This window comes from Ornithorhynchus anatinus, chromosome 13 (assembly GCF_004115215.2).
Source record: "Ornithorhynchus anatinus isolate Pmale09 chromosome 13, mOrnAna1.pri.v4, whole genome shotgun sequence".
Classification (NCBI taxonomy): Eukaryota; Metazoa; Chordata; class Mammalia; order Monotremata; family Ornithorhynchidae; genus Ornithorhynchus; species Ornithorhynchus anatinus.
The window spans coordinates 16,796,319-16,822,587 of record NC_041740.1 but is presented as its reverse complement, the minus strand read 5'-3'; the positions used below and the strand labels follow the sequence as shown (position 1 = coordinate 16,822,587).

The 26,269-nt window shown below is 42.9% G+C and overlaps 1 protein-coding gene across 1 annotated transcript in view; it reads left to right on the top strand.

Moving 5' to 3' along the window:
* The window catches only part of GPR158 (G protein-coupled receptor 158), a 192,778-nt gene extending 175,188 nt beyond the window's left edge, over positions 1-17,590 (top strand). The window contains exons 9-12 of the mRNA XM_029078136.2: positions 1,404-1,542; positions 7,824-7,929; positions 9,877-10,023; positions 13,113-17,590. Of these exons, the coding sequence (XP_028933969.1) occupies positions 1,404-1,542; positions 7,824-7,929; positions 9,877-10,023; positions 13,113-14,570 (1,850 nt within the window). The 3' untranslated portion in view covers positions 14,571-17,590. The remainder of the gene's footprint in view (positions 1-1,403; positions 1,543-7,823; positions 7,930-9,876; positions 10,024-13,112) is intronic.
* Positions 17,591-26,269: the final 8,679 nt, after the last annotated feature.

Genomic DNA, 26,269 nt, shown 5'->3' with positions numbered 1-26,269 from the left:
CTCCGCAACAGAAAAGCAAATCCAGTTAAAATTCTTGTAGCTGGCATGCTAGAGAAGGAAGACACTGGTGAATCGATAATTCTGGTTAATGAAGAGCCAGGGGCCTGAAGAATCAGGGCTATCTGTCTGTCCTCTCTCTCCTCGTAAGGTCCTAGAAACCCGAAAGGATAAAAAGTGCTTTGACTGAGATGTGTGCCAAAGGGAGGGGTCATGCTGGTATTTGTTAAGCACTTACTATATTCCACCTACTGCATTAGGCTCTGGGATAGATAATCAAATCGGACACAGTCCATGTTCCACATGGGGGTCACAGTCTTAATCCCCATTTTACATATGAGGTAACTGAGAAGGTAAGTGACTTAACCAAGGTCACACAGCGGACAACTGGTGGAACCAGGATTAGAACCCAGGTCTTTTGAATCCCATCCCTGTGCTCGTTCCACTAAGCCATGCTGCTCCTCTCTTTCTCTCTCCTCAACTCCAGGCCCTGTACCTTCTTCCTATCCTACTTTGAGCTCCCCAAAATCTGTTCCCCTTGTGTGTGTCCCAGGTGAACCTCTACCAGACTTCTCCTCCGCTAGACTATAAGTTCCTTGTGGACAGGAAATACTTAAACCAACTCTGTTGTACCCTCCCAAGTGCTTAGGACAGTGTTCTGCACACAGTAAGTGCTCAAAAAATATTACTGATGGATTGATCGAATGATTCTCTTACAATATCCTGGTTAAATATGACTGCTTATAGGCACACTCGGAATTTTGCTAGGGCCTTTCAGGATCTTCTGAAACTGCTTCCTGCTTGAAAAGGGGCACTGTTCCTTACCCATCTGTGATATTTTCCATCACAAATACGGACACCTTTTACCTTAACCCTAACCCTGATAGGAAGTCAGTCTTCCTGCATGCCTACCTGAAAGCTCCAGAAACAGCTTAATTCTCCCGAAAGTTGTGTCATTTCCAGGTTGCAAGCCTTTGAAAATAAGCCTTACCATTGCCTTACTGATCTCTTCCCCTGGGGATCGGGTGCTCTAAGAAGAACTTTAACTGCTGCATTCAGAGAAATGGCAAATTAATTCAGGGTGCACAACTAAATGAACGCACCTATGGAAATGGGCAGTAGGAAGAATTTTTTCCTAAAATCTGCAGGTTCAGAAGCACTTAAACAGAGGCAAATGTTTGCATTTGAAAAATCTAATGTTCACTGACTAGCAGCTGAAAGTGAATGCCTGACGGGTCCAGGTCTGCTGTTCAGAAGCATGCAAATGAAACTATTGTGTATTGTCATCTGTGTGTCTATCGGTATATATGTGCTCCCTTAAAATGTGTGCTAAAGAACCTCAACTTTGCTTTTGTTCTTCATCTGTAAAACTAATGGAAAATTATTTCTTTTTGTTCTTCTCGCAGCTGAATTTTTATTCCTCTTGTGGGGTGTTTATCTCTGCTATGCAGTGCGGACAGTCCCTTCAGCATTTCATGAGCCACGTTATATGGCTGTTGCAGTTCACAATGAGCTCATTATCTCTGCTATATTCCATACAATTAGGCAAGTGATCTGTAGATTTAGTAATTGACTGTTCTATATTTCAAATGTATTTTGGTTTAATTTAAATGGACAAATTGGATAGACTGCCTCATGCAAGGATGTAAGAAGGATGTTATGGTGCAAATATAAATGCACTTCAGTTGTAAAACTTTTTTCCACAGAAAAAGAAATGGATGTCATCAATGACTCTGACCCTGAAGGCCTATTTGCACTTGGTTAATACCGGGGAGTTACGGGGGAGTCTGGGGTTTGGGGCGGGGGAGAGGGGGAGAGTCTTTTCTGCCATTTGTTTCCAGTTCCCAATGAAAGTACGTTCCTGGAAAAGGATCCCCAGTTATTCTCCTTAAAACTTATGAGTGCAGCTTTCCCTCAGGCTTTGATGAAACTGCCCATTCTTCATTTTCTCTTGGCTGTCAGATCCAAACTGAAATTCAGGTATTCAAATCTAAGCCATCTGCGGTGGTGCATTCCACCCTTTTCCTGTTTGGGGAGTTTTCATGAGGTAATCACAAAATGATGAGAAAAGGAAGGGGAAGTCCTTGAGTGGAATCTGGATTCACAAAACCACTCAAGTCAACTATGCAAAGAGACATACATTTCTGTTGTGAGGCAGAGGCAACCAAACCGTTGTCTGTTTTGCCTCATGAACAGCACATGGGTTTGTACAGCCAAAATCTTGACAATTTGACACAATGGCTTGTGTGAATTCTGTGTGATATGAAAGAGAGCGGCAGGTTGAGTACTGATTTGCTAAGGAATGGATGGGCTGCTGTGGGGAGGGGTGTAGGTGCCAGGTATAGTGTTCTGACTCAGTTTATCATGATTCTGTGAAAGGTGGTCTGGGTAACCCCATTAAAGAAAGCTTCAGTTGAGTTTAAAGGGAGTTCGGAGTGTACTGGTCCATTGGGAAAACAGTATGGCCTAGCGGAAAGAGCACAGATCCGGGAGTCAGAGGACCCACTTTCTTAATCCCAGCTTTACCACTTGCCTGCTGTGTGACCTTGGACAAGTTACTCAGTTTCTCTGTGCCTCAGTTTTCCCATCTGTAATATGGGGAATAAATACCCTTCCTCTCACCCCCTTAGACTCTGAGCCTCATGGGACCGTATCTAATCTGATTATCTTGCATCTACCCCAGTGCTCAGTACAGTGCTTGGCATACAGTCAGTGTTTACCAAAACCTGTAATTATCATTAGTTTTTAATCCATTGCTGCACTGGTTACTCATTGTGGGCAGGGAATGTGTCTGTTCTGTTGTTATATTGTACTCTCCCAAGTGCTCTGCACACAGTAAGTATTCAATCAATATGATTGACTATGCGAAGAATGGGTTAAGAAAAGAAGATATGTATTCTCAGTTCTCCTACCACACATAAAGGAAATCTTGTGCCATAATAATCAATCCAAGATATTTATCGAGTGCTTACGGTAAGCAGAGGACTGGAATAACTCTCAAGAGAGAACAACAGAATAGGTAGATATAATCCTTGCCCTCAAGAAGTTTACAGGCTAGCAGAACTTACACCTTGATTGATCGACAAAGAATCAGCAGGGCTTAGTGGATAGATCACGGGCTTGGGAGTCAGAAGGACCTAGGTTCTAATCCCAGCTTCACCACATGCCTGCTGTGTGACCTTGGGCAACTCACTTAACTTCTCTGTGCCTCAGTTACCTAATCTGTAAAATAGGGATAAGAGTATGAGCCCCATGTGGGACAAGGACTGTGTCCAACTTGATTAACTAGAATCTACCCCAATGCTTAGAACAGTTCTTGGCACATAGTAAATTAACAGATGCCAATTATTATTATTATCACATATATACATGCAGCCACTTCTTTCATATGCTCTCCAGACTGATGTGTATTGTTGGAAAAACATTCCTTAATTCCTCAATAGCCTTCAATCCAAGCCACATAATGAAAAATGTATTATAGGAGAACTGACTGCACTCGCAAGATAATAAACCCCTAGTAGAATTAGTACCTAAAAAATCAATAATGATAACAATTGTGTTTTTTATTGTTTATTATGTGCCAAGCCCTGTAATGATGATGTTGGTATTTGTTAAGCGCTTACTATGTGCAGAGCACTGTTCTAAGCACTGGGGTAGACACAGGGGAATCAGGTTGTCCCACGTGGGGCTCACAGTCTAAATCCCCATTTTACAGATGAGGTAACTAACTGAGGCACAGAGAAGTGAAGTGACTTGCCCACAGTCACACAGCTGACAAGTGGCAGAGCTGGGATTCGAACTCATGACCCCTGATTCCAAAGTCCGTGCTCTTTCCACTGTACTAAGCACTAAGGTAGGTTAGAGTATGTGCAGATTGGACACAGTCCTTGTGTCCCACATGGGACTCACAGTCTAAATAGAAGGGAAAACAGTTATTTCATCCCCATTTTACAGATGAGGAAACTGAGGCCCAGAGAAGTTGTGACTTGCCTACAGTCAGAGAGCAGGCAAGTGACAGAGCCAGGATCAGAGCCCAGGTCTCCTGACTTTCAGGCCTGTGCTCTGTCCGGTGGATCACACTAATTCTCTCATAAGAAGGGGTTTGTATAATCTCCTTTCTGCCAAGGACGTGAAATAATCCTTAAGAGAATGAATGAATTTGGTACAGTGGAAGGCTGACAAATTCAAACAAAACTCGCATTGTGAAGAAGGGCCAGGTATTTTTTTTCCCTCTGAGCTGTTATGGACATGTGAATTCGTCCTGTAGACTGTAAGCTCGTTGTGGGCAGGGAATGTGTCTGTTTCTTGCTATATTGTACTCTCCCAAGCGCTCAGTACAGTGCTTTCCATGCAGTAAGCACTCAGTAAATATGACCGAATGAATCACCAAACCATTAAAACTTGGGGTCAGTGTCTGGCTAGCTGGCAGACCCTTGCCTGGATTTCTGTCTTTATGGCTGAGTTCTCTTTGAGAGATTTCTTTCTTAGCACCTCCTGCTCCTTATTGCCCCCTCAATCTCCAGTCACCGAGCACCCATTTAATAAAGAATGGCCATCGAGTGGCAATTTCCCACTCCCTTCACCTATCTGGCTCCCGTCCTCCAGTGAACTCCAAGTCAGGCGGTCATCCCTTCTCCTCAGGCCCCTGGCAGGAGCCACTCCTTCATTTGGTGTAAATGGAGCACGGAATGACCCTGAGGGAGAAACTACTGAGTCGCTGAGACAGACTGTTTTGTTTGGATTTGAGTGTGCTCAGACGGACCTGGGCAGAATGAGGCCCAGAGCTCTCAGGGGCTCATTCTCCCGCTGACAGGACTAAATTAAAAGAACAGATTGGTTCGGGGAGCAGACCTCCGAGCCTTGTGTCGCGCTCCAGTCATCGGGGCCTAATGAGAGGAGGCCGTGGAAGGATGAGGCAGCTCTTCCTTCAGCCCTAAATAAAATGGAAATTCATCCATCTGGATTAGTTGCTGTCCAACAGGGAAGTTTTCTTATGAGTTATGGAAGCATAAGTCAGTCTAAAGGGAGACTAAGGCACTAGTTAACATAAATGAGTAAGTTACCATGTACTGATTCTTTTTTGTTTAAGGCAAGGTAAAACCCTTATTTCAAAAGTTGAGCATGCCCTTTGGGTTTTTTGTATGAGTTTCAGGGATTTTATTTCCCAAGTAGAGATAAATTGTTCACAGAGACAATCGCCAGACACTCCCTAAGATCCCAAAGCAAAGAGCAGGAGCTACCAAACAAGTTAAATCTGTTCCTTCCATCTGGGTTTTCTCTCCCAGGGACCAAGTGAGATTAAAAACTGTTTCCAGCATAATGGACACTGACATTTTCCCCAAACCATGCATATGTTCCTTCCTATTCTAGTAGATGTAATAGTATTTATTGTGCTTACTGTGCGCAGAGCACTGTAGTAAACACTGGGAAAGGATACATAGGTGGGAATTAAACATGGCCCCTGTCCCTCAGGGTTGAGGAGGATCTACTTTGATTATTCAGTGGTATTTATTGAGTGCTCAATGTGTGCAGAGCACTGTACTAAGCACTTGGGAGAGTACAATACAATAGGGTTGGTAGACATGTTCCCAGCCCACAGTGAACTTACAGTCTAGAAGGTGTTTTGAAAATAAAAGACCAAATCTTTATTTGGTGGGGATAGAATCTCTGACCTCCATTTACATGTGCATTTCCTTGTAGAGTAATTAAAAAATAGAATTGTGCATTCAAGTTGGGACAGACACTCCAGTATGATCTCCTCTGTACTCTGCCTTCTCATTGTGGAACTAGACCCAAAACATATCATTCAGGATCCGAAGATGGCCGAATATCCCCTTATCGACTGATCATTTGTGTTCTTTAATCACACATTTGGGAGTGTCAGTCTGTTTCAATTATTTATTATGCTCCGTATTTGTTGCAGAAATGCAAAGAGAGAAACCATCTTCAGGAATCATTTACAGTTTAACTAGAGGGGTGACACATGAGAAACCCAAGAATAGTAAACATTACCTGGACATATCAAAATCTGAGCTTTAGTGATGACTCCTAATCTGCAAGGAAACAATGATTAATCAAGAATATTTTTTTCCCATTGATGATGCTTCCAATATGACACTGACACTGAGTTTTAGTTTAATAGCAAGCAACGTTACAGGGCATTTTGTTCAAGAAAATCTATAAGACTGTGATTTTAGCCACAGATGCTATATTAGAATTGTTTTTGTAGCCTATATACATCACCAGTAAGAGATTAGTTTATATTCAGCTTTTCTGCCTGGGCATTGGGATTGACATTTTTCCACTGGTTGAACAAAGTGGTCATGCTGCAGTTTCTGTGAAGTCTTTCAACAGAAGTGTCTTGCTTTCTTATGCCCATCTCTCTCTGTCAGTGGTATGCTCAAACAAAATCAAACTATGTCCAATTTCCTTCATAAAGCATTGAGGAAAAATGAAAATATAGTCAACTAATGTTAATTTACACATAAAATGTTATTCTTCTGGGCCATTCACATGGTCTTCAAGACCCCTAAATGCAGAAAAGATCACACCATTCATTTTTCTTAACTACTGAGTCTAAAAATATAATATGACCCAGTGTAAAAAAAAACACATTACAGGAAAATTTTAACCGTTAACTTTATGGTTCTTAAATATTTTCCCTCATCATTATTTATTGCCAACATTTTCATGAATATAGGACAAGGACGTTCTAAATATTATAACTCATTTCTTCCCTATTTGATTCAGTCAGGCCTATCTCCCTTTCACGATTGTACTATCCTAGTCAGTTCCACAAGTATGAATTGTGCGGCCACTAATAATTTATAGGGTCACTGGGGAACTATCCAATCCAATAGTCCACTGGAAAAAAGCTAGAGTTCTTTCACCCACCTTGCTTCTTGGATAGAAATTTGAAAGGAAATTATAAGGATGACCTGAGCTGTGCAAAATCAATTTCTGATTTATACATGGAGAAGGTAATGGTTCTTTAATGAACAGTTTTCTGGGTTACCCACAGCAGTTGACAGAGACGGAAATTTCAAAAACAATGAGCTCTCAGAAATACGAATAGCATGTCAACAGGGCACACAAGCCAGTGTCCTACTGGGGGAGGTCGCAATAGATGGAGACTCTTTCTGCATGATTTTTGCCTGATGCATTTCTTTGAAAAGTCAGATCTAAAAATCATGTTGGATTTTTTGGTTTTATTTGGTTTTTTGATAGCCTGGTTAAAATAAAATGTTTTGAGACCTTAAATGGGAATTTTTTCAAACCAAACTAAAGGCGAGCCAGTGGTTTATCCATCCACCCATCCACTGCATTGCTTATAATGGAAACCTTTGGGAATCACAGCATTCAGATAACCACCAGCTCTCATTCTGATGTGTTCTCATTAGCGTTTTCAAATGACTTTCATTTTGGAGAGAATATTGGAAGTAAAGGAGGGCTTGGATCCATTTCAAACTGAAAATAGGCTAATGTGAATTCAGTGGTGGAGGTCCTGAGACAAGAGATTGTGTGAATACTGGGTTTTTAAATTCTCTCTTGTTCAGGCTCCACAATGTCGATGCAACCTGGACATGAAACCCAGGGAATAGGAAAAGTACCCCTCTGTCTAGATAGCTGATACTACTGGTAATGCAAAAGTTACAAACATGAGTTTATTCTGCACTCTTTGGAGTCTTTATATAAATTCTTCTGCCCCTCAAGGAGGAACAATGCCTCTTGTCCTTGCATTGGACAAAGATGCCTTCAATTTAATTTCCAGGGAAAAAAGTTTCCAAGGATGTTGGGGGTCCTAACTGTCTCAATTGTGTTTTCAGATTCATCCTGGCCCCTACTCTCCAGTCGGATTGGATGCTGATGCTGTTCTTTGCCCATACTCATTTGACTGTGACAGTCACCATTGGGCTACTTTTGATCCCAAAGGTATTCTTCTAACTTGTTTCTGGGAGCCAGTAAATGAGCCATTTGGAATAAACACAAGATTGTCTTTCTCTGTTAGAGTTGAAGTTTTAAATTTCCAATAAACAATGTAAAATTCTGCTTTTCAAAAGCAGCCATGGTCTAAGTTGCTTCTGAAATAGTTTTGGTATCTATTCCTCAGTTGTGCCCCCTGTGTATTTGAAAATATTTTGTTGTTTGGTACGTATTATTTTTTATATAATTCATGATCTGATTCATGTCGTTTTCATTAGTTTTCAACTACAGACACCAGATATTCTTCAAGACCTCTTCTTTTCAAAAATCCCTACCAAGCTTTAAAATCATTTTAAAACTGAAAAAAAATCCACATATTCCCACAAGCAGATGTTGAACAGAAATAATCTCGATGCTAACTTGAAATGTCTACCTGTGTAGCTCAACTAGTTGATGAGAGAGTGCCCAGAATAACAATGTTTTAGATGGAGAAGCTAAGATTTATGCAGGTAAAATGTCTTTCCCCAAAAACCGTACAGAAAGCTATTGACAAAGCTGAGAATAGGAACCAACCGGCTGACCTAGGCTAATTATTATTGTTGTATTTGTTAAACAGTGACTATATGTCAAGCTCTGTACTAAAGCACTGGAACAGATATAGGTTAATGAGGTTGGGCACAGTCTCTGTGCCACATGGGGCTCACCAGCCCACTACAGTTACCTGAAACTCATCAGGAGCACTCAAGATTCCACTCCATTAAAAAAAAAAATTATGGTATTTGTTAAGTTACTCTATGCCAGGCACTGTACTAAGTGTTGGGGTAGGTACAAGATTGGGTTGGGTACAGTCCCTCTCCTCCCTAGGACTCAATATTTATTCCCAATTTACAAATTGGGCACAGAAAAGTTAAGAGATTTGCCCAAGGTCACACAACAGACAAGTGGCGGAGCTGGGATTAGAGCCAGGTCCTCTGATTCCCAGGCCCATGCTCTTTCCTCTAGGCCATGTGGCTTCTCACACCTATGGATCCCTTTCCACTGTGCATACCCTTCTGCCAACTTCTCCTCACCCTCTGCACTGTGGGGAATGAAAGGGGCACAAGTAACTTGCTTTAGACTTTTGATGAGCCTGCGGTGGGGAAGAATCCTTAATGAATCTTGCCGATAGTCCTTCTCTTCATACTCCTTCTCACATCCAGCCCCCGTCCTTTTCAGTGCTGCAGTCTGGTAGCCCAATGCCCAGTTTCCAATACAAATAATTTGGGAAGGCTAGCTTTCTCCCAGATAGTGCCTGGAGGATTGTGCCTTGAGCACAGAGATGAGAAACTGGCTCGTTTTGTTTAACAGTTACCATCCGGTATAGTTACTGCATTCATTAGAGGTGTGGTATTTAAGTGCTTGTTAAGTCTCTGTCCCCAAGGGGCTCAGATCTTAAGGGGGAGAGAGAACAGGTATTTCACCACCATTTTTCAGATGAGGAGAGTGAGGCGCAGAAAAGTTAAATGATTTGCCCTAGATCGCACAGCAGGCAAGTGGTAGAGTTAGGATTAGAAACCCAGGTCCTCTGACTCCCAGGCCCACACACCTTCCACTAGGTCATGCTGCTTCTTTGCTGGAGTAAATTCCTTTTTAAAGATGCCAAGGAAACTCAATCAAGAGACATATCACCAACACTGTATCCACATTGCATGTACAAGGCCAATAACCTGTGCCCAGGTGTAAATCGAAGGTTAAAAATCTCAGCCCTTTGTCTGAATTGCAAAACCATGGCAAAACACTACAAAACAGACTATTACACAGAAACATTCAAAACTAAAGAGCAGTTGTCATGGTTTTCAGCAACTGTCTGTCACCTGAATAGAAGGAAGCAGAGTAATACTAGGAGCTTATGTTGGGCCAGTGTTCATCTTCACTTTGGTTTAACTTCAACCCTCTTATGTTAATGACTGGTTTCAGTTCTCCCACTCAAGCAATAACCCCAGAGATGATATTGCTACTGAGGCCTACGAAGACGAACTGGATATGGGTCGATCGGGATCTTACTTAAACAGCAGTATCAATTCAGCTTGGAGTGAACACAGTTTGGACCCAGAAGATATCAGGGTAATTCTAAACCTTATTCATTTCAGCATTTAAACCCAACCCATCTATGCAGTGAACATCACACCTATATCAGAGTGTGTGTGTGCTTGTGTGTTTCCTCTAGTTATAAAGGGCTCACTTGGTTCTGACACTTGAAAATGAGGTGGGAGGACAGGACATATATAGGTACGTACATTCATGCATGCATGCCTACATACATGTTTGTGGGTAATTCCCAGCTTTCCAAGTCATATAAACCCATCTTGTATGCCTCCTCATCTTCACCCTCAACACATATCTATAATGTTTGTGCATTCAATTGTACATTCAGTTATCTGATTATTCTGTACTGTTATGTCTGTCTACTCCGGTAGAGTGTAAGTTCTTTGCAGGCGGGACATGTGTCACTTGCTCCTACTGTACTTCCCAAGAGGTTAGTACAGCGTATTGGAATACTGTGTATTATACCCAACAGGGGCTCAATAAATACAATTATTATTTTGGGTTTAGCTTGATGCCTTAGTCGCCCCACACTTGTATTCTTCCAAAGGCCATGCTGACCTTTTATTCTGTTTTCTATCTCTTTATAAATCTATGCATCATATCATCAGACTTACCAGACTCCGTTGACTGCTTTAACTTCTTTGTTACCATTGACAACCTTTAGTATTGTGTAGGGTGTCCCCGATGTAGGCTAGTCCGTGATTTCCATTTTCTTCAGACAGAAGGACCTGGGTTTTCATCCCGTCTCTGCTACTTATCTTCCGTGGGACCTTGGGCAAGACACTTAACGCCTCTGTGCCTCAGTTACCTCATCTGCAAAATGAGGATTAAGACTGTGAGCCCTACGTGAGACATGGACTGTGTCCAAGCTGATTGCCTTTTACCCCAGTGCTTGGAATAGTGCTTGGCACATAGTAAGCATTTAAATACCAAATAACAACAACAAAAACCTTTGATGGTGCTTTTGGCCTGATGACCTAGAAGACTTTCCCAGTGAATCGATCAGTCACTACTTGGCAGGAAATCTCTCACTGCATCCTTAAATTTGGGAGCATAATCTAGGTTGAACTGCACCAAACTGACCTTGCAACCCTGCTCAACTCTGATAATGGGGAAAGGCCCTGAGAGGGTTCTGTCAACTCCAACTCAACCAACCATCCTGTCATAGAGTAGCCTGAGCATCTCGGTAAATTTATTTTTTTCAGGGGTATTTGTTAAGCACTTACTATGTGCCAAGCACTTTTCCAAGCACTGGGGTAGATACGTTAATCAGGTTGGACACAGTCTCTGTCCCACAAAGAGCTCAAAGTCTAAGTAGAAGAGAGTGTGGGTATTAGAGAAGCAGCGTGGCTCAGTGGAAAGAGCCCGGGCTTGGGAGTCAGAGGTAATGGATTCGAATCCCAACTCTGCCCCTTGTCAGCTGTGTGACTGTGGGCAAGTCACTTCACTTCTCTGTGCCTCAGTTCCCTCATCTGTAAAATGGGGATTAAGACTGTGAGCCCCACGTGGGACAACCTGATTCCCCTATGTCTACCCCAGCGCTTAGAACAGTGCTCGGCACATAGTAAGCGCTTAACAAATACCAACATTATTATTATTATTATTCTCTGTGCCTCAGTTCCCTCATCTGTAAAATGGGGGTGAAGACTGTGAGCCTCATGTGGGACAACCTCATTCCCCTGTATCTACCCCCATGCTTAGAACAGTGCTCTGCAGGTAGTAAGCACTTAACAAATACCAACATTATTATTTTACAGTTGAGGAAACGGAGGCACAGAAAAGTTAAGCAAATTTCCCAAAGTCACACAGCAGGCAAGTGATGGAGCTGGGATTAGAACCCAGGTCCTCTGACTTCCAGGCCTGGGCTCTTTCCAATAGGCCATGCTGCTTCTCACATTTCTCAGAACAGCTGAATCTGACTAATCATTTCCAGAACTCTGGTGATGGGGCCTACAGCGTTTTTAAGGTCAGTAAACACGGTATAATGGATCGGATGTCCCTCTTTGTGCCTTTCCTGTATCCATCGGGCTGCCGAGATCATAGCCGCCATCCAGTGATTGGGACTGAAGCCACATTATGATTTCAGTAACTCACAGTGGACACATTCTCTGGTATAGTCTCTTCAGAAGGACACTAGCTAGAACTTTCATAGTCAGCTCTCTCTCCTTTCTTCTTGATTATGGAAATAACAGGTCATACAACTGGGAGAGAATCTGCCACCCTGGACTGCATAGCCGTACAGGTTGGAGAAATATCAATCTTTAGTGAGCATTAATCAATCAATCTGTCAATCATTGAGTGCTTACTGTGTGCAGATCATTGTACTAAGTGCTTGGGAGTATAAAATACAACACAGTTGGTAGACTTGTTCCTTTGCCCACAAGGGGTTTGTAATCTAGAGAACTGAACCACAACAGATAATTGCTAGCAAAGCAATTTGCATTGATTACTACCAAGCATGTCATGAGTTAGTGGATAGAGCACGGGCCTGGGAATTAGAAGGACCTGGGTTCTTATACTGGTTCCACCATCTGTCTGCTGTGTGACCTTGGGCAAGTCACTTAACTTCTCTGTGCCTCGGTTACCTCATCTATAAATGGTATTAAGACATGGGACATGGACTTGGTTCAACCTGATTAGCTTGTATGTACCCCAGTGCTTAGTATGGTGCCTGGCACACAGTAAGCACTTAACAGATACCATTAAAAGAAAAAAAAAACACCTCTCAGCACCACTCAATACAGCATCTCTACATTACGGCATTCAAAGGTGGCATCTTTCTAATGACCTCATGATATCTCCAGGGGTTTTGGGATGAGTCCAAAAATATGCTCTAACCTTGATCTGGTCCAGTCTCAGATCTAAAATGGTGTCCTAAGGTCTTGTGAAAGTCTGGTAATGAAGAGAGGGCACTCCTTCTACCTTTCAGAGCAGGTTTCAACCTAAACTCAAGTAGGAGAAACAAATCCAGAAGGCAAAAAGAAAGGCCTGCGGCCAATAAGTCGAAAGGCGCATTTGCGCTGTCTGTGTTCTTGTACACTGAATTCTAAGTTATGTAAAGAGCTGATCTAGCTGACTGGCTTTACTCTGTTCACATTCTCCTTTAGGATGAGCTGAAGAAATTATATGCCCAACTAGAGATCTACAAAAGGAAGAAGATGATCACAAACAACCCTCATCTTCAGAAAAAGAGGTGTTCCAAAAAGGGCCTGGGTCGCTCGATCATGAGACGGATCACGGAAATCCCAGAGACGGTCAGCAGGCAGTGCTCCAAGGAGGACAAGGAAGGGCTGGAGCACAGCGGGACCAAAAGCACTGCCGTCCTGAAGAAAAATCCTCAGGAACCCTCGGGCGGGACGGCCAAGCCGAAAGAGGAGTCTTTGAAGAACAAGGTATTTTCCCTGAAAAAGTCCCACAGCACATACGACCATGTCAGGGACCCACCGGAAGAGTCCACCAGCGTGACGATGGAGAGCGAGGAAACGACGAGCACAGAGACCTCCTTGCTGGAGTCCCTGACTGGTAAAAAACTAGCCAAAAAGGGCACCGAAGACGCCGAAGCCGTGTCCATGGAATCTGTCCCCTTGGTGTGCAAGTCAGCGAGTGCCCACAATCTCAGCTTGGACAAGAAACCGATGCACCCGAGAACATCCATGCTACAGAAATCGCTCAGCGTGATCGCGAGCGCTAAGGAGAAAACGCTGGGGTTAGCCGGCAAAACCCCGGCCCAGAGCCTGGAAGACAGTACCAAATCCCAGAAATCTCCTGCTACAGGGAAAGAAGCGAACAGCAAATATGCCAGCATGGATCAGGCGGAGAATCCAGATTCCACCTGGAAGACCTCCAACCTTGTGGAGGACCCTGCGAAGCCCCAGAAATCGGGGATCATGAAGCCGCAAAGGGCTTCCCCCTCCATTCCGAATACCGAGCCGAGCACAGGCCAACCTCTGCCGGCAGAGAGCTCTGACACTGGGGAGGTGTGCCCGTGGGAAGCGTACGACCTGACTCGGGGTCCCGGGCCTTCCGAGCCCAGGATTCAAAAACACGTGTCCATTGCTGCTGCAGAAACCGAGCCCATTCGGCCTCCCCTCCCCCAGGAGAGAGCCCCGCCCAAGCCGCCAAATCCCAAGAGTACAGACAAGTCCGAAGTGTGTCCGTGGGAGAGCCAAGGACAGCACGTTTCTGAAGAGGACAGGGAACGATCGCATCGTCAGCCTCCGCTTCTCCCTGCGGCTCCAGGCGAGCGGACAGGCCAACGCCACGCAGCCAGTGGGGGCGCCGGGGGATACGACGAACTGCCCTCCAAAGCCGTAGCGCCACCGGTAGAACAAGAAAATCTCAACAAAATAGGGGACCAAAAAAGAAACACATCTTCCTTTGAGGGGACTGTACGCCCAGCTGCCTCCTGGGGCCCCAGTAATAACTTTCAGCAGCCGTTGACGTCACGGGCTGAGGTCTGTCCCTGGGAGTATGAGACACCCGATTTACCAAATGCCGAAAGAAGTGTAGCTTTACCTGCCACCTCCACTCTAAGTGCAAATAAAACAGCCACACCTCGGAAATGAGAGGCGCCAGACACTTTGGAAATGTAGCGTCAGCGGGAAGGGAAGAGACGGAGAAGAGAAGGTTCAAGGAGGAAGATGGGAAGCCAGAATCAAGCCAGAAGTTGACAGAAATTCTAAGGGAAAATTGGTCAATCAGGGAGAACCGGGGGTGGGGGAAGGATCGGGGTGGCCATATTCAATGAGCGAGCTGTGCTCCCAAGGAGGATCGTGGACTCGACCGAGCGATTTCCCCATTTAGAAACAAGAGAATATTTCAGCGAGCTCAGTGATTTCTAAAAGGAAATGACCCTGGAAGCCACCCCCTGATTGGCATTTACCCTTGGGATTTGAAGAGCCTAAAGGAGGCAAAAATGTAGATGGCACAGAGTGGGCTGGAAGTGTTAAAAAAAAAAAAAGTCGAGGAGCAGTTGACTGAAGACTTTTCACTTTCATTATTTAACCTTGATAGCACTGCTAACTTAATGCATCCCAAAAATACATTTTCTATTAATGATTGCTCTCATTTTATTATAAATGTATGTTTAAGTACACTGTTGTGTCTCATATGAAAGCATTCCAGATTGTATAATTTTTTGCAAATCACTTTGATATTATGTGACACAACAACACATTTATGCAATCTGCAGATACTCTACTGTTATTGCAATTTACAAAATTCCTGCTCCAGCCTTCAGTTGATTTCTTGAATTATGGTAAGCTTTCATTGGCATTGGGAGCCATGGCTTGTATGAGACTGTCCTTCGGTTTCTGCTGTGATTTCTATTGTGAATTTTCATTTTCCTCTCTATTATTTAAAATTATAGTTTGATACTGTATTATTCAGGGTTTTTATACAAGGTAAGCTACTTGTTTTGCACTTCTATGTTCGCACTCATGGCTTTATTAATAATGGAGATTTCCATCATCCTCCTTAGCTATCAGTTTTGGTAAGTTCAGGGACAACTTACCCATTGTTTGTTACAAACGAGATACTTCCATGGACTTCCAAGATTTCAGCTTTATCATGACTCCTCATGTTTCTCAGTATTTCATCCTTCAAAGAGTTTCCTAAAGGAACAGGTTAAAGGTGAGAAAAATATACTGTGATTACTCTTCTTTAGAAATGGACGCCTCCAGGAAATGATATAGATATTATTAGACCACAGCTGTACGGCCTACGCAGAGAATTAGCCTTTCAAAGTCAGTAGAGGAAGGGGAGCTTGGAGAGTACATTCAAGTGATTATTTTTTTTAGAAGCACCTATGAACAATGGGGACATAGTGTGCATTACTGAATGTTCACCACAACTTGAATTCACTACTCCAGATCTTCTCCTTACTACAGCTTAGGGGGGCAACTCAGCAGATGGAGCATTAGATTTGCAAATGTGTACCGTACGTTTAATTCTTACCAGGATAGTATCTATTCTTTGCAATTCTAAAGCACACACAGTAATCTGTATCCTGAGTGTTGCTCTCTTCCACAAGGCTTAGACCTGAAACTCAAGGTCTTGTTTGTTAAGATCGAACACTAGACAAACAGATTTTTGTAATGGAAAATGTTTTCCCGTGGACTCTGATGGAAGTGGAAGAATAACATTAGCTTGTATCTACCCTAGCGCTTAGTACAGTGCTTGGCACATAGTAAGCGCTTAACAAATACATTTAAAACAAAAACAAAAAATTGAAATCTCTGAGCAGCCAAGAGGTTTATCACTACTGATGTGACTGTGTTGACCACTTCATCGTGACTAAATGCCATGCGACTTGATAATGTAAGGCTATTAGGGAAATGTAAAATCCCTGGAAAACCGCAGTCAACAAAGGTCTGCTGGGTCTTGGTGATTCTCGTTCTCTTCACGATATATTGGGAGGTGAAAGGAAATGTACAAAATTCAAGAATGACTGCATGGGGATAGAAGCTGGGGAGACAGGATTCTGTTTGGTGCTTGAAAAATACTCTAAGGATTTAACTGAACATTTTCCCACTCCCTCACCCAGCTAACCCCTGCCTGTTTCTCAAGAGTCAGTTCACAGTGAAGTACCTCCATATTGTCTATGTGCCTACTTTGCTCATGTGTCTACAGAACATGATGCCTGCTAGTTGTTTTTCTCAGGTTGGGGTGGGAGAAGATCAAGGAAAAATGAAGAGAATCTATTTTTGTGTTCCCTTGATGTTTTTCCCCCTCCTTACTTTAATTTTGCCAGCCAAGCCCCGTCTACATGGGGATTTTAGAAGACTATATTTAAGGAATATCTGGTCATTAGCACTGTCATTTGCAGACCCTGTTAATCATCCCATGTTTGTCTGGCATGGTTAGGACTGAATGTTCACTGTGTTCTGTGATGGTCCTGCTAGAAACCTAAGTTCAAGAAAGCAATAGTGAGTTACATTTCAGTGATTTCCTATGTTCCTTAGGTCATGCCCCACCAGCATATAGCAATGAGATTGCTTAGTCATCCTTCTTGGAGTTTCACAGCCGTGACTTTAAGCCAAGAGTCGTGCAGTTTTAGAATTAAACGTGTTTTCAAACATATCCACTAGAAATCAGAAACTCAATAAAGCAGGTCACAAACATTTGCTAGGTTGTCCTTATTCAGTGCATGTGCAGACTGCATCCCTCCTTTGTTTCTAAACCAACGTTTATAAATAGATTTATACTGATCTTAATAGACTTGTATACTTTATGCAAGAATGAAATGCTTTAAGGTCTGAATAAGTACTCAACCCATTGTAACTTTTGGTGGCAGTATAGATCTGAAAACCGACAGTACTTTTTATATTTGCTCTTTAGGTTTCTGCATGCAAGCAATGACAGGTAAGACTGAGAAAACACTGCCTTTGACTTCTAACATTTTAGCTACTGAGAGTTGTAGAGTAACTAAAGCTGTAAGTCTATTCACTTTATTCTGTGGTTCTTCTAAGACTATTATCTGGCAAGCTACAGCATCCACCAGGAAATATTTGGTAGAATTATGTCGTGATATTCTGCAGCATGTAAATAATATAACTTATCTGCAATAAAGCACATTTATATGAGATGGAGTGATAGTGGTTTTGTATGTTCGTCCTTGGAATTGAGGTTGGTTTTAATAACTGATTTTAGACAGGGAACCATGTCTACCAACTCTGTCAGAGCACCCTCTTCCAAGTGCTTTAGTACAGTGCTCTGCACATAGTAAGCACTCAATAAATACCATTGATTGCTTGATAAAATCTGTGAGGTTTTCAGAAGACTTCAGAGAATTTGGTCCTAAGAATAAACAGTATCTCTCATTCCTTGGCCCAATTCTGCCCTTCTCCCTGAGAATTCTGGAATCCCTCTTAATTTCAGAAGGGCCAGGCCTTTCCATAAAATGGACATAAACCATCTGAAAAGGATAAAAGCTGAGTTCAACCCTTTTGATTTTCAGGTGTAAATTTGTTTCCGATTCTCAGATCATCAGAGCATCGGCTGAGATCTGTGATGTCCAAGAAGCCCCCAAAATACATTTTCCTGACCCAGCACCCAACCTCACTATCTGGTGCTTCTTGCATTTTTTTTCCAAAACTTCTCTCTAGGTTGTCAATCTCCCACCCAAGGAAGGGGAAATGAGGAAAAGGCTGATTCTGGCCTCTGCCCACTCGAAGGCCTTTTCCTCCCCGGGGTAATTGGTGGCAGAATCAGGGGATTCTCAGTGAAATTTAGATAAGAATAATAATAATAATGATGGTATTTGTTAAACACTTACTGTGCCAAGCACTGTTCTAAGTGCTGGGGTAGACACTAGGTTATCAGGTTGTCCTACGAGGGACTCATAGTCTTCATCCCCATTTTACGATGAGGTAACTGAGGCCCACAGAATTTAAGTGACTTGCCCAGAGTCACAGAGCTGACAAGTGGTGGAGTCGGGATTAGAACCCATGACCTCTGACTTCCATTAAGCCACACTGCTTCTCAGTGACTGAGTACAGTTCAAACACCGGCTGTCTTACTCGTACTACCTGATAGTCATAGCTTCCTCTACTCTCAGTAACAAAATGGTCAAACATCATTTGGGGTTTTCATTTGGGACATCAGAAGCCAGAGAAATGAAGTTGTAAGTATTTAATGTACCTTCTACAACTTGATTTAGTTGAGTTTGTTGGGCATTCTACTTTCCCTAAATAGTCACTGAATTGAGGAACACCTCTTCCATTGTACAGTTCTTGTGGGGTTTCCTAATCAGGCATTTGTCTTTTGAAAAGAGCACTGACAAGCTACCAACAAATTCAGAGCTCTAAACGTTCCCGCCAAACAACTGGAACCAGGCTCTGAAATGAATGACCTGGTTTTCATTTTGTTCCAGTTCCCTCTAATGTGAAAATAGTTCTCTCCTAAAAATAAAACTGATCAAATGAGATTGGGAAATGAGGATGAAAATTAAGGGGCAGGTTTGTGCCGCAAAATAAACCCATCTCTGGGTGGAAAATGAGAATAACTGTTCAATATGCAAATAGAAAATTTGCCTCAAGTCCCCCAGCTATAGCTGCTACTCCTCACAAATCCAGTTCCAATAACTGGAGAGGAGAAGAAAAACAATTTCACCTTTTTTCCCTTAGGGCAGTGCTTTGGATAATGTTCTCCAAGTCGAGGTCAAAGGAGGAGCCCTTAGCCTTATTGGAAAATTAATCAGGATGCCAAGGTAAATGTTTTTACGCCCTCAGAGTCTAAAAGGTAAACCTGTTTGCCATAACACCCGCCTAAATTTGGAGGGGATATTCCCTCTACACTCTCTCATGAAGTTCATCCTCTGATATGGTTTTAATTTCCACCTCTATGTGGATGACACTCAACTTCGGGGAAGCAGAGTGACCTAGTGGAAAGAGCACGGGCTTGGGAGTCAGAGGATCTGTCTAATCTCAGCTCTGCCACTTGTCTGCTTTGTGACCTTGGGCAAGTCACTTCAGTTCTCTGTGCCTCAGTCACCTCGTCTGTGAAATAATAATAATGTTGGTATTTGTTAAGCGCTTACTATGTGCAGAGCGCTGTTCTAAGCGCTGAAATAAGGATTAAGACCATGAGCCCCTGTAGGACATGGACTATGTCCAACTTGATTATCTCCTATCTACCCCAGCATTTACTTTAGGGTCTGGCACCCAGTAAACATTTAACAAAAACCATTTTTAAAAAAATCTGCATCTCTAGCCTTGACCCAATCCTAATGGCTCTACAGTCCTGTATTTCCTCCTGCCTTTTGGACATCTCCATCTTCTCTTCTCTTCCTCACTTTCCTATCACCAATGATAAACCACTATCTTCCCTGTTCCGCAAACTCACTACCCTGGCATCATTTACGATCCTCTCATTTACCGCTCACAGTTATTCCTGTACAATATTTCCTCGATCTGCCCTTTCCTCTCCACCTTTATAAATACCACCTCGAAGTATGCTGAACTTCTAAAATAGCTTCCAAAGAACTGGTCTCTCTAACTCTAGCCTCTTCCCACTTCAGTGTGTCTTACATATAGTTTCACATTTCACCCATCAATGGTTATGTATTTTCTGAGCACCTACTGTGTGCAAAGCACTTTACTAAGCCCTTGGGGGAATACAGTAGAACTAGTCAACATGATCCCTAACCCCGAGGAATTCTAGCAGAGGAGACACACTTAACATAAGAGGAAGTAATCAAGTATAAAGATGTGTAAATAATTGCCCTGTGGGGTGGCAAAGCTAGAGGGGCAAGTGAGTTCCCTAGTGCTAATGTAGCACGAAGGCAGAACATCCAGTTAGAGATGGCCTGGAGGGAGGCCAAGATGTGCGAGTGGAGAGAGGTCAGGGCTAGCAAGGCAGACTTGGGGATCATCCACCTTGAGGTGGTGGTGGAAGACACAGAAGTGGGCCCACTCCCAAAGGGGGTGAGAGTAGATTGAGAAGGAGACCTAGAACTGAGCCATGAGGGATTCCCACTGGGTCTGTGAGATTAGGTGAACAATTCCATGCTCACGCTGTCCACCCATTCCATGATTTTGTGTTGCTCAATTTGAGTGATTGCTTTGTGCAGAACCCTGTGCTAAGTGCTTGGAAGAGTACAGGAGAATACGACAAACTTACAACTGAATGGGGGAACATCACACGCGTTCCTTCTTGTCCTTCATCTTGCCAAACATCTTTGTCCTTTCTCTTCTTCATTCTTTCTGGAGTTGCTTTTATGGTTCCTTCTTGCCAGCTTTCTACTTCTGGCCTCTGCTGTCTCTTATTTTCAGTTATTTCATCCTTCTTCCTTTCTTCTTAGGAACTTGAGTCACTGATGCCATGGCATTCTCGGTTGTCCTCTTAGTCCTTTAGGGTTATGAATAGCTGCAGAGAAACAAAACCCAAGTAGAAGATGCCAGGACTCTGGAGGAGTGAGAACTCTCCAGCTCCCAAAGTGGCTGAAAAGCTAGATAATTCTGGCTCTTTAAAATGACTTCAGTGACTTCTAAGCTTGTTTCTGTTTACTGATGAAGACCTATAAAGAACCAGCCTCTCTTTATTAATCGGGACCAGCAGTCACTTCTCCCTGTTTTAGAAATAGGGACAGAGGTTCCTGAAGAAGGTAGTGGAAAGAAGAGTTGGAACGGCAGCAACCAAGTCGGAGAGAAGTGAGAAATCAGGTAAGAAGAGGAAAGAGGAGCAAAGACAAGGTGAGAGTGGGAAGCTGGTGGGAAGACTCGGACACGGGGAGGAGGAGGGAAAAGGCAGACAAGATACTGGTAGGTGAGGACAGGTAGCAAAGGGTGATAAGAGATGGTGGGGGGTGGATCTAGAGGAACATGAAGACCCATAAAGAGTCAGCAGGATACAAGGGCATACAGCAGTTGTGGGGGAGAAATAGAACGAGAAGTGGGAAGAAGCTTGGGGTGGGGAAAGACAGGAACAGACAGCAGAGAGTGGGAGGAGACAGCAGGAAGCAGCAGTGAAGGGAGAGAAAAGCGGAGGACGGAAGGGAAGACACTGGAGCCACTTAGCAGAAGGCCACTTACTGGACAAATGACTTCTACCGTTTGACAATTTGGTTTGATTTTGATTAAATAGTTGTTTCTGGGAGGTTTGTAATTCAACTGTTTCAGTTTTTCATTATTATTACAAATGATAAATTAGAATAGTCATTTTGGTATTTTTAGAGTACTTATTCATTCATTCAGGGTGGTCTAGTGGCTAGAGCACAGGCCTGGAAGTCAGAAGGTCATAGGTTCTAATCCCGGCTCCACCACTTGTCTGCTGTGTGACCTTATGCAAGTCGCTTCACTTCTCTGGGCCTCAGTTCCCTCATCTGTAAAATGGGGATTAAGACTGTGTGCCATATGTGGGACAGGGACTGTGTCCAATCCAATTATCTTGTATCTATTTACTTTAGTGCTTAGAATAGTGCCTGGCACATAGTAAGCACTTAACAAGTACCATAATTATTATTATTATTATTCATTCAATCATATTTATTAAGCACTTACGGTGTGCCGAATAGTGTACTAAGTGCTTGGGAAAATACGATACAATAATAGAGAGTGACAGTTCCTGCCGACAACAAGCTCACTAAGCTCTGGAGTAGATACAGGATATTTAGGTTGGAAACTGTCCCTTTCCCACATGGGGCTCTCAGGCTCAATGGGAGGGAGGACAGGTATTTTATCCCCATTTTATAGATGAGAAAATGTTTATTCCTCCCTCAGGAAGGCCTCTGTTAAAATGGGCTACGGTAAGTACCCAATCTGTATGCAATAAACTGAGAGCGGCCCCATTAGGTCGTAAGCTCCTCAAGGACAGTTACCATGCCTTTTACTTCTATTTTACCCTCCTAAATTCCTGGAAGGGTGCTCTGCCTAGAGGAGGAACACCATAAATAATAATGAATGAATAAATGATGAAAAATACAAGGGCGATACAAAAATACGATGAAAAATACAATAAATGCTCATACTTTTGCTAGGAATAGACAAGAACTGGAGGGGTTTTGTATTGTAACCCAAAACAACCCCAGATATTCAATTATAAGTATTTATAAAGCATGTACCATATGTTGGAGACTTATCTAAGGGCTTAGGAGACTGCAAAAAAAAAAAGTAGAAGACTTGATGCCTGCCTGCCTGCCTGCCTTCAGGATCTTAATAGGGAAGCAGCATGGCCTAGTGGAAAGAGCACAGGCCTGGGAATGACAGGATCTGGGTTTTAATCCTGACTCTGCTCCTTGCCTCCTCTGTGATCTTGGGCAAGTCACAACTTCTCTGGACCTCAATTAATTCATCTGTAAAATGGGGATTCAATACCCATTCTCCCTCCTACTTGGACTGTGGGCCCGATGAAGGACAGGAACTATGTTCAACCTGATTATCTTGTTTCTACCCCAGTGTTTAATACAGTGCTTGGCACATAGCAAGCATTTAAAAAATACCAGCATAATTTTTAATATTTGATGGGGGAGACAGACACCTTTTAATCAAATAGTGGGATGAGGATCAGGAGCAAAGATAGAATAGTTGATAGTAGAGAGGTATAAATACAAAAATAAGTGTAAACTAACAAGATGTACATAAGCGCTAAGGTTAGGTGTTTAAAAATAAGTGCGTATGCGAGTTGACGGTTGACTCAGCCCGGTGGAAAAAGACAGCCGATCAAACCATCGGTCCCGAGGATCAACTTTCTCAAAGTAACCTCAGTCTTGAAAAACTTTAGTCCAGAAAACTCTGTAGGATGTCCAACCCGATTTGCTTGTATCAGTCCCAGCACTCAGTACAGTGCCTGGCACATACTAAGCAGTTAACAAATACCACCATTATGAAAACCATTGTTAGGGTAGGTGTGTACCCTCTGTACAAACATTTCAATGTAAGTAGTACTCATGTGTACACACACACTTAGATGCAATGTGTATGTAACTGGCAAAAACTGGACAGGTGGCAAAACCACAGATGATAAGAAAGAAATAAGAAATCCACATTTTCTGTTCCCTTGCGCCCAAACCTCCCCTCGGCTCTGTAGAGGTTTGTGATGAAAAGATTTCTTGCCTCTCTCTTCACCTAGTCGATTCCTACAGAGATCTAACCAGTATCCCTCCTTCTCTGTCCTGGGGCAGTTCATTCATCGTCTTGCAGAAATGTAGTACAAATCTTTTATCTCCCTTTTCTGGAAAATCTCATGATGGGTTGTGATAATACCAAAGCTATAGATTCCTTTGATATTTGATTTTGCGTTCCTGTACACTACTCTAAGCAGACGTGATAGCAGCAATAAGAATAGGAGGAGTTGTGGCCCTATTTAATAATATTTACTTTATGCCAGGCACTCTATGCTGGGGTAATGTAAGGAAAACAATTCAGCACCTATTCCTAACCCCTAGGGAGCTGCCAATCTAAATGGAGGAAGGCAAGGACAAAGAACAATTAGAAATTACAAACAATAATAAGAGTACAAACAGCCCCCATATTTCTGACAGTTGGTTTCCAACCAACTCAAATTGAAACAGTTTGCACAATCAGCACACATTTTCTCAAGGGAACAATGTTATAAATTAGGAATTGGTTCCTGAACCAAGCTGAGAAACATCACTTTTATCAAAATTATCTAGAATTGTGAACACAGGTCATTACAGATGAGCAATCTAGATGCATCAATGCATGGATATTAAACCAGAGAGATTTCACGATCTGGTAGCCAGACCGCACTTTTCCAGATGGAAAAATGGAAGTTTCTGTCCTCCTTGGTGACTGCCTGGTGAGGGTCTCACCTCCTCCCACTCCCCATCCCCCAAGGCCTCTAGAGGCGGGAGGAAATGCAAGACTAGAAGACAGGGCTGATGAGGTAGATTAGGGAATCATCTGAATAAAGGTTGTAGCTAAAGTAATGAAAAGGAATGAGCTCCTCAAGAAAGCATATGTAAGGTAGACTTGAGATTTACTACTGGTTCTTGAAAACTGTGTCTTACCCCAAAGGTTGTAGGTCGGAACCAAGTCTTCTCAGAAGGAGCAATCATGTAAATAGGGGGTTGGTTTTTAAACCTAGTTCATAACCTATTTTTATTATTATTACTACTACTACTAATAACTGTGGTTAAGGACTTACTAAGTGACTAAGGCGCTGGGGTAGATTCAAGATTCTCAATCCACAAGAGTCCCTGTCCCACAGGGGACCCACCTATCTAAGTAGTAGGAATAACAGGTATTGAATCTTCATTTTACAGATGATGAAACTGAGGCACTGAGAAACTAAGTGACTTGCCAAAGGTCACATGGCAGGTATAAGGGGCAGAGCTGGGATGAGAACCCAGGTCCTCTGACTCCCAGGACCATGCTCTTTCCACTAGGCCATGCTGGTTCCCAGATTATTCGAAATTAATGTGTTTACTCATATTGAGTCTGAGAGACTCCATGAGAGGGAGGTCAAATTTCACTTCATTGTTAGTAAACTGGACTTGTCAAGTTTACCCAAATTACCTTCCCAATACAGTAACCTCTGCCAATCAGATGAAAGTGCTCTTGACTTTCCTGAGGAGTTTGAAGGGTCCCTTCCCTCACCCATCTAATCCAAACCCTGGTAATTGGTGAAGGGGTTCAGGGCTAAGATCCACATGCCAAATTCCCGAGACTGGTTGGCATTGATGCTGTCAACCAAACCACAGCAAGGCCAGTAACACCCTGGGAAGTGGACACGTTGGCATCCACACATCCGCATTCTCACCAGCCACCCACCCTGTCACCCCAGACTCTGCAGGCCTCAACGCCACGCCACGCCTCCATAATGCTGTCCTGCATGATACAATATCAGTAGGCAAGGAGATTAAAGCTACCCGCCCTTCTCCACATTAGTATTTGAAGAGGAAAAATTTTTAAGAAACCTCAGATCAACTTAAAATTACCTGAGGCTTCCTGGGATTTCTTCTGTTTACTTTTACAGTATGTTCATTATATCCTATTATCCTCCGTACATGAAAAGAGCAAGTCAAATCTACTCCAAATACCACACAAATGCCATCCTGGTTCTCTTGCGTATTTGCTTCTGTTGGGGGAAGGATGCTGTGGTTTCATCAGTCTTGTTCAATATCAGAAATCTTCATTTTTGTTTGATCCCATGGAAGTGGAAAAATGCAAATAATGCATATCAAATCCGACTCCCTTCTGACTCCTATATGATGGACCCGGCAAGGTGAACAATGTACCTATTGTGCTCCAAGGAGATGGAAAAATCTGAGCTAGAGAATGGAGGAGATAGGGAGGAAAAAAATTAGAATGAAGACTATTTTGGTTGTGTATCACCTTTGGTTCTCAGGGAAACAAACTAAGCATTTGTCTTCCTGTGAAAGTTTTTGTTTTGTTTTTGGGGGGGAGTTTAACAGGGAAAACAAAGTACTTGAATGCCCACTAACTGCTCCGGCATGCAAACGTCTGTAGGAAGAGAACTAGGGGTCTACTGGCAAGCTGGGAGACAATACACCATCTCTTGGGTGTCCAGCTATTGGTCCCACTTACCTCCGAGGCAGAGGAGCAGGATAGGAGAAAATGGCAGATCTGATAGGGAAGGTGAGAAAGCGGCAGAGATGGAGATTTTCTACCTAATGAGAGGGAAATAATAAGATAAAAGTGGAAGAAACTATGGATTGCTGGAGTTTGCAAATCTCCAATAACCCTCAATTGGTGGATCCAGATAAATTGTAATTGCCCTCATTGATAACTGGCAGAAGCAGTTATCAACTAAGGCACCTTTAATGCTTTCTCTGGAGACATGA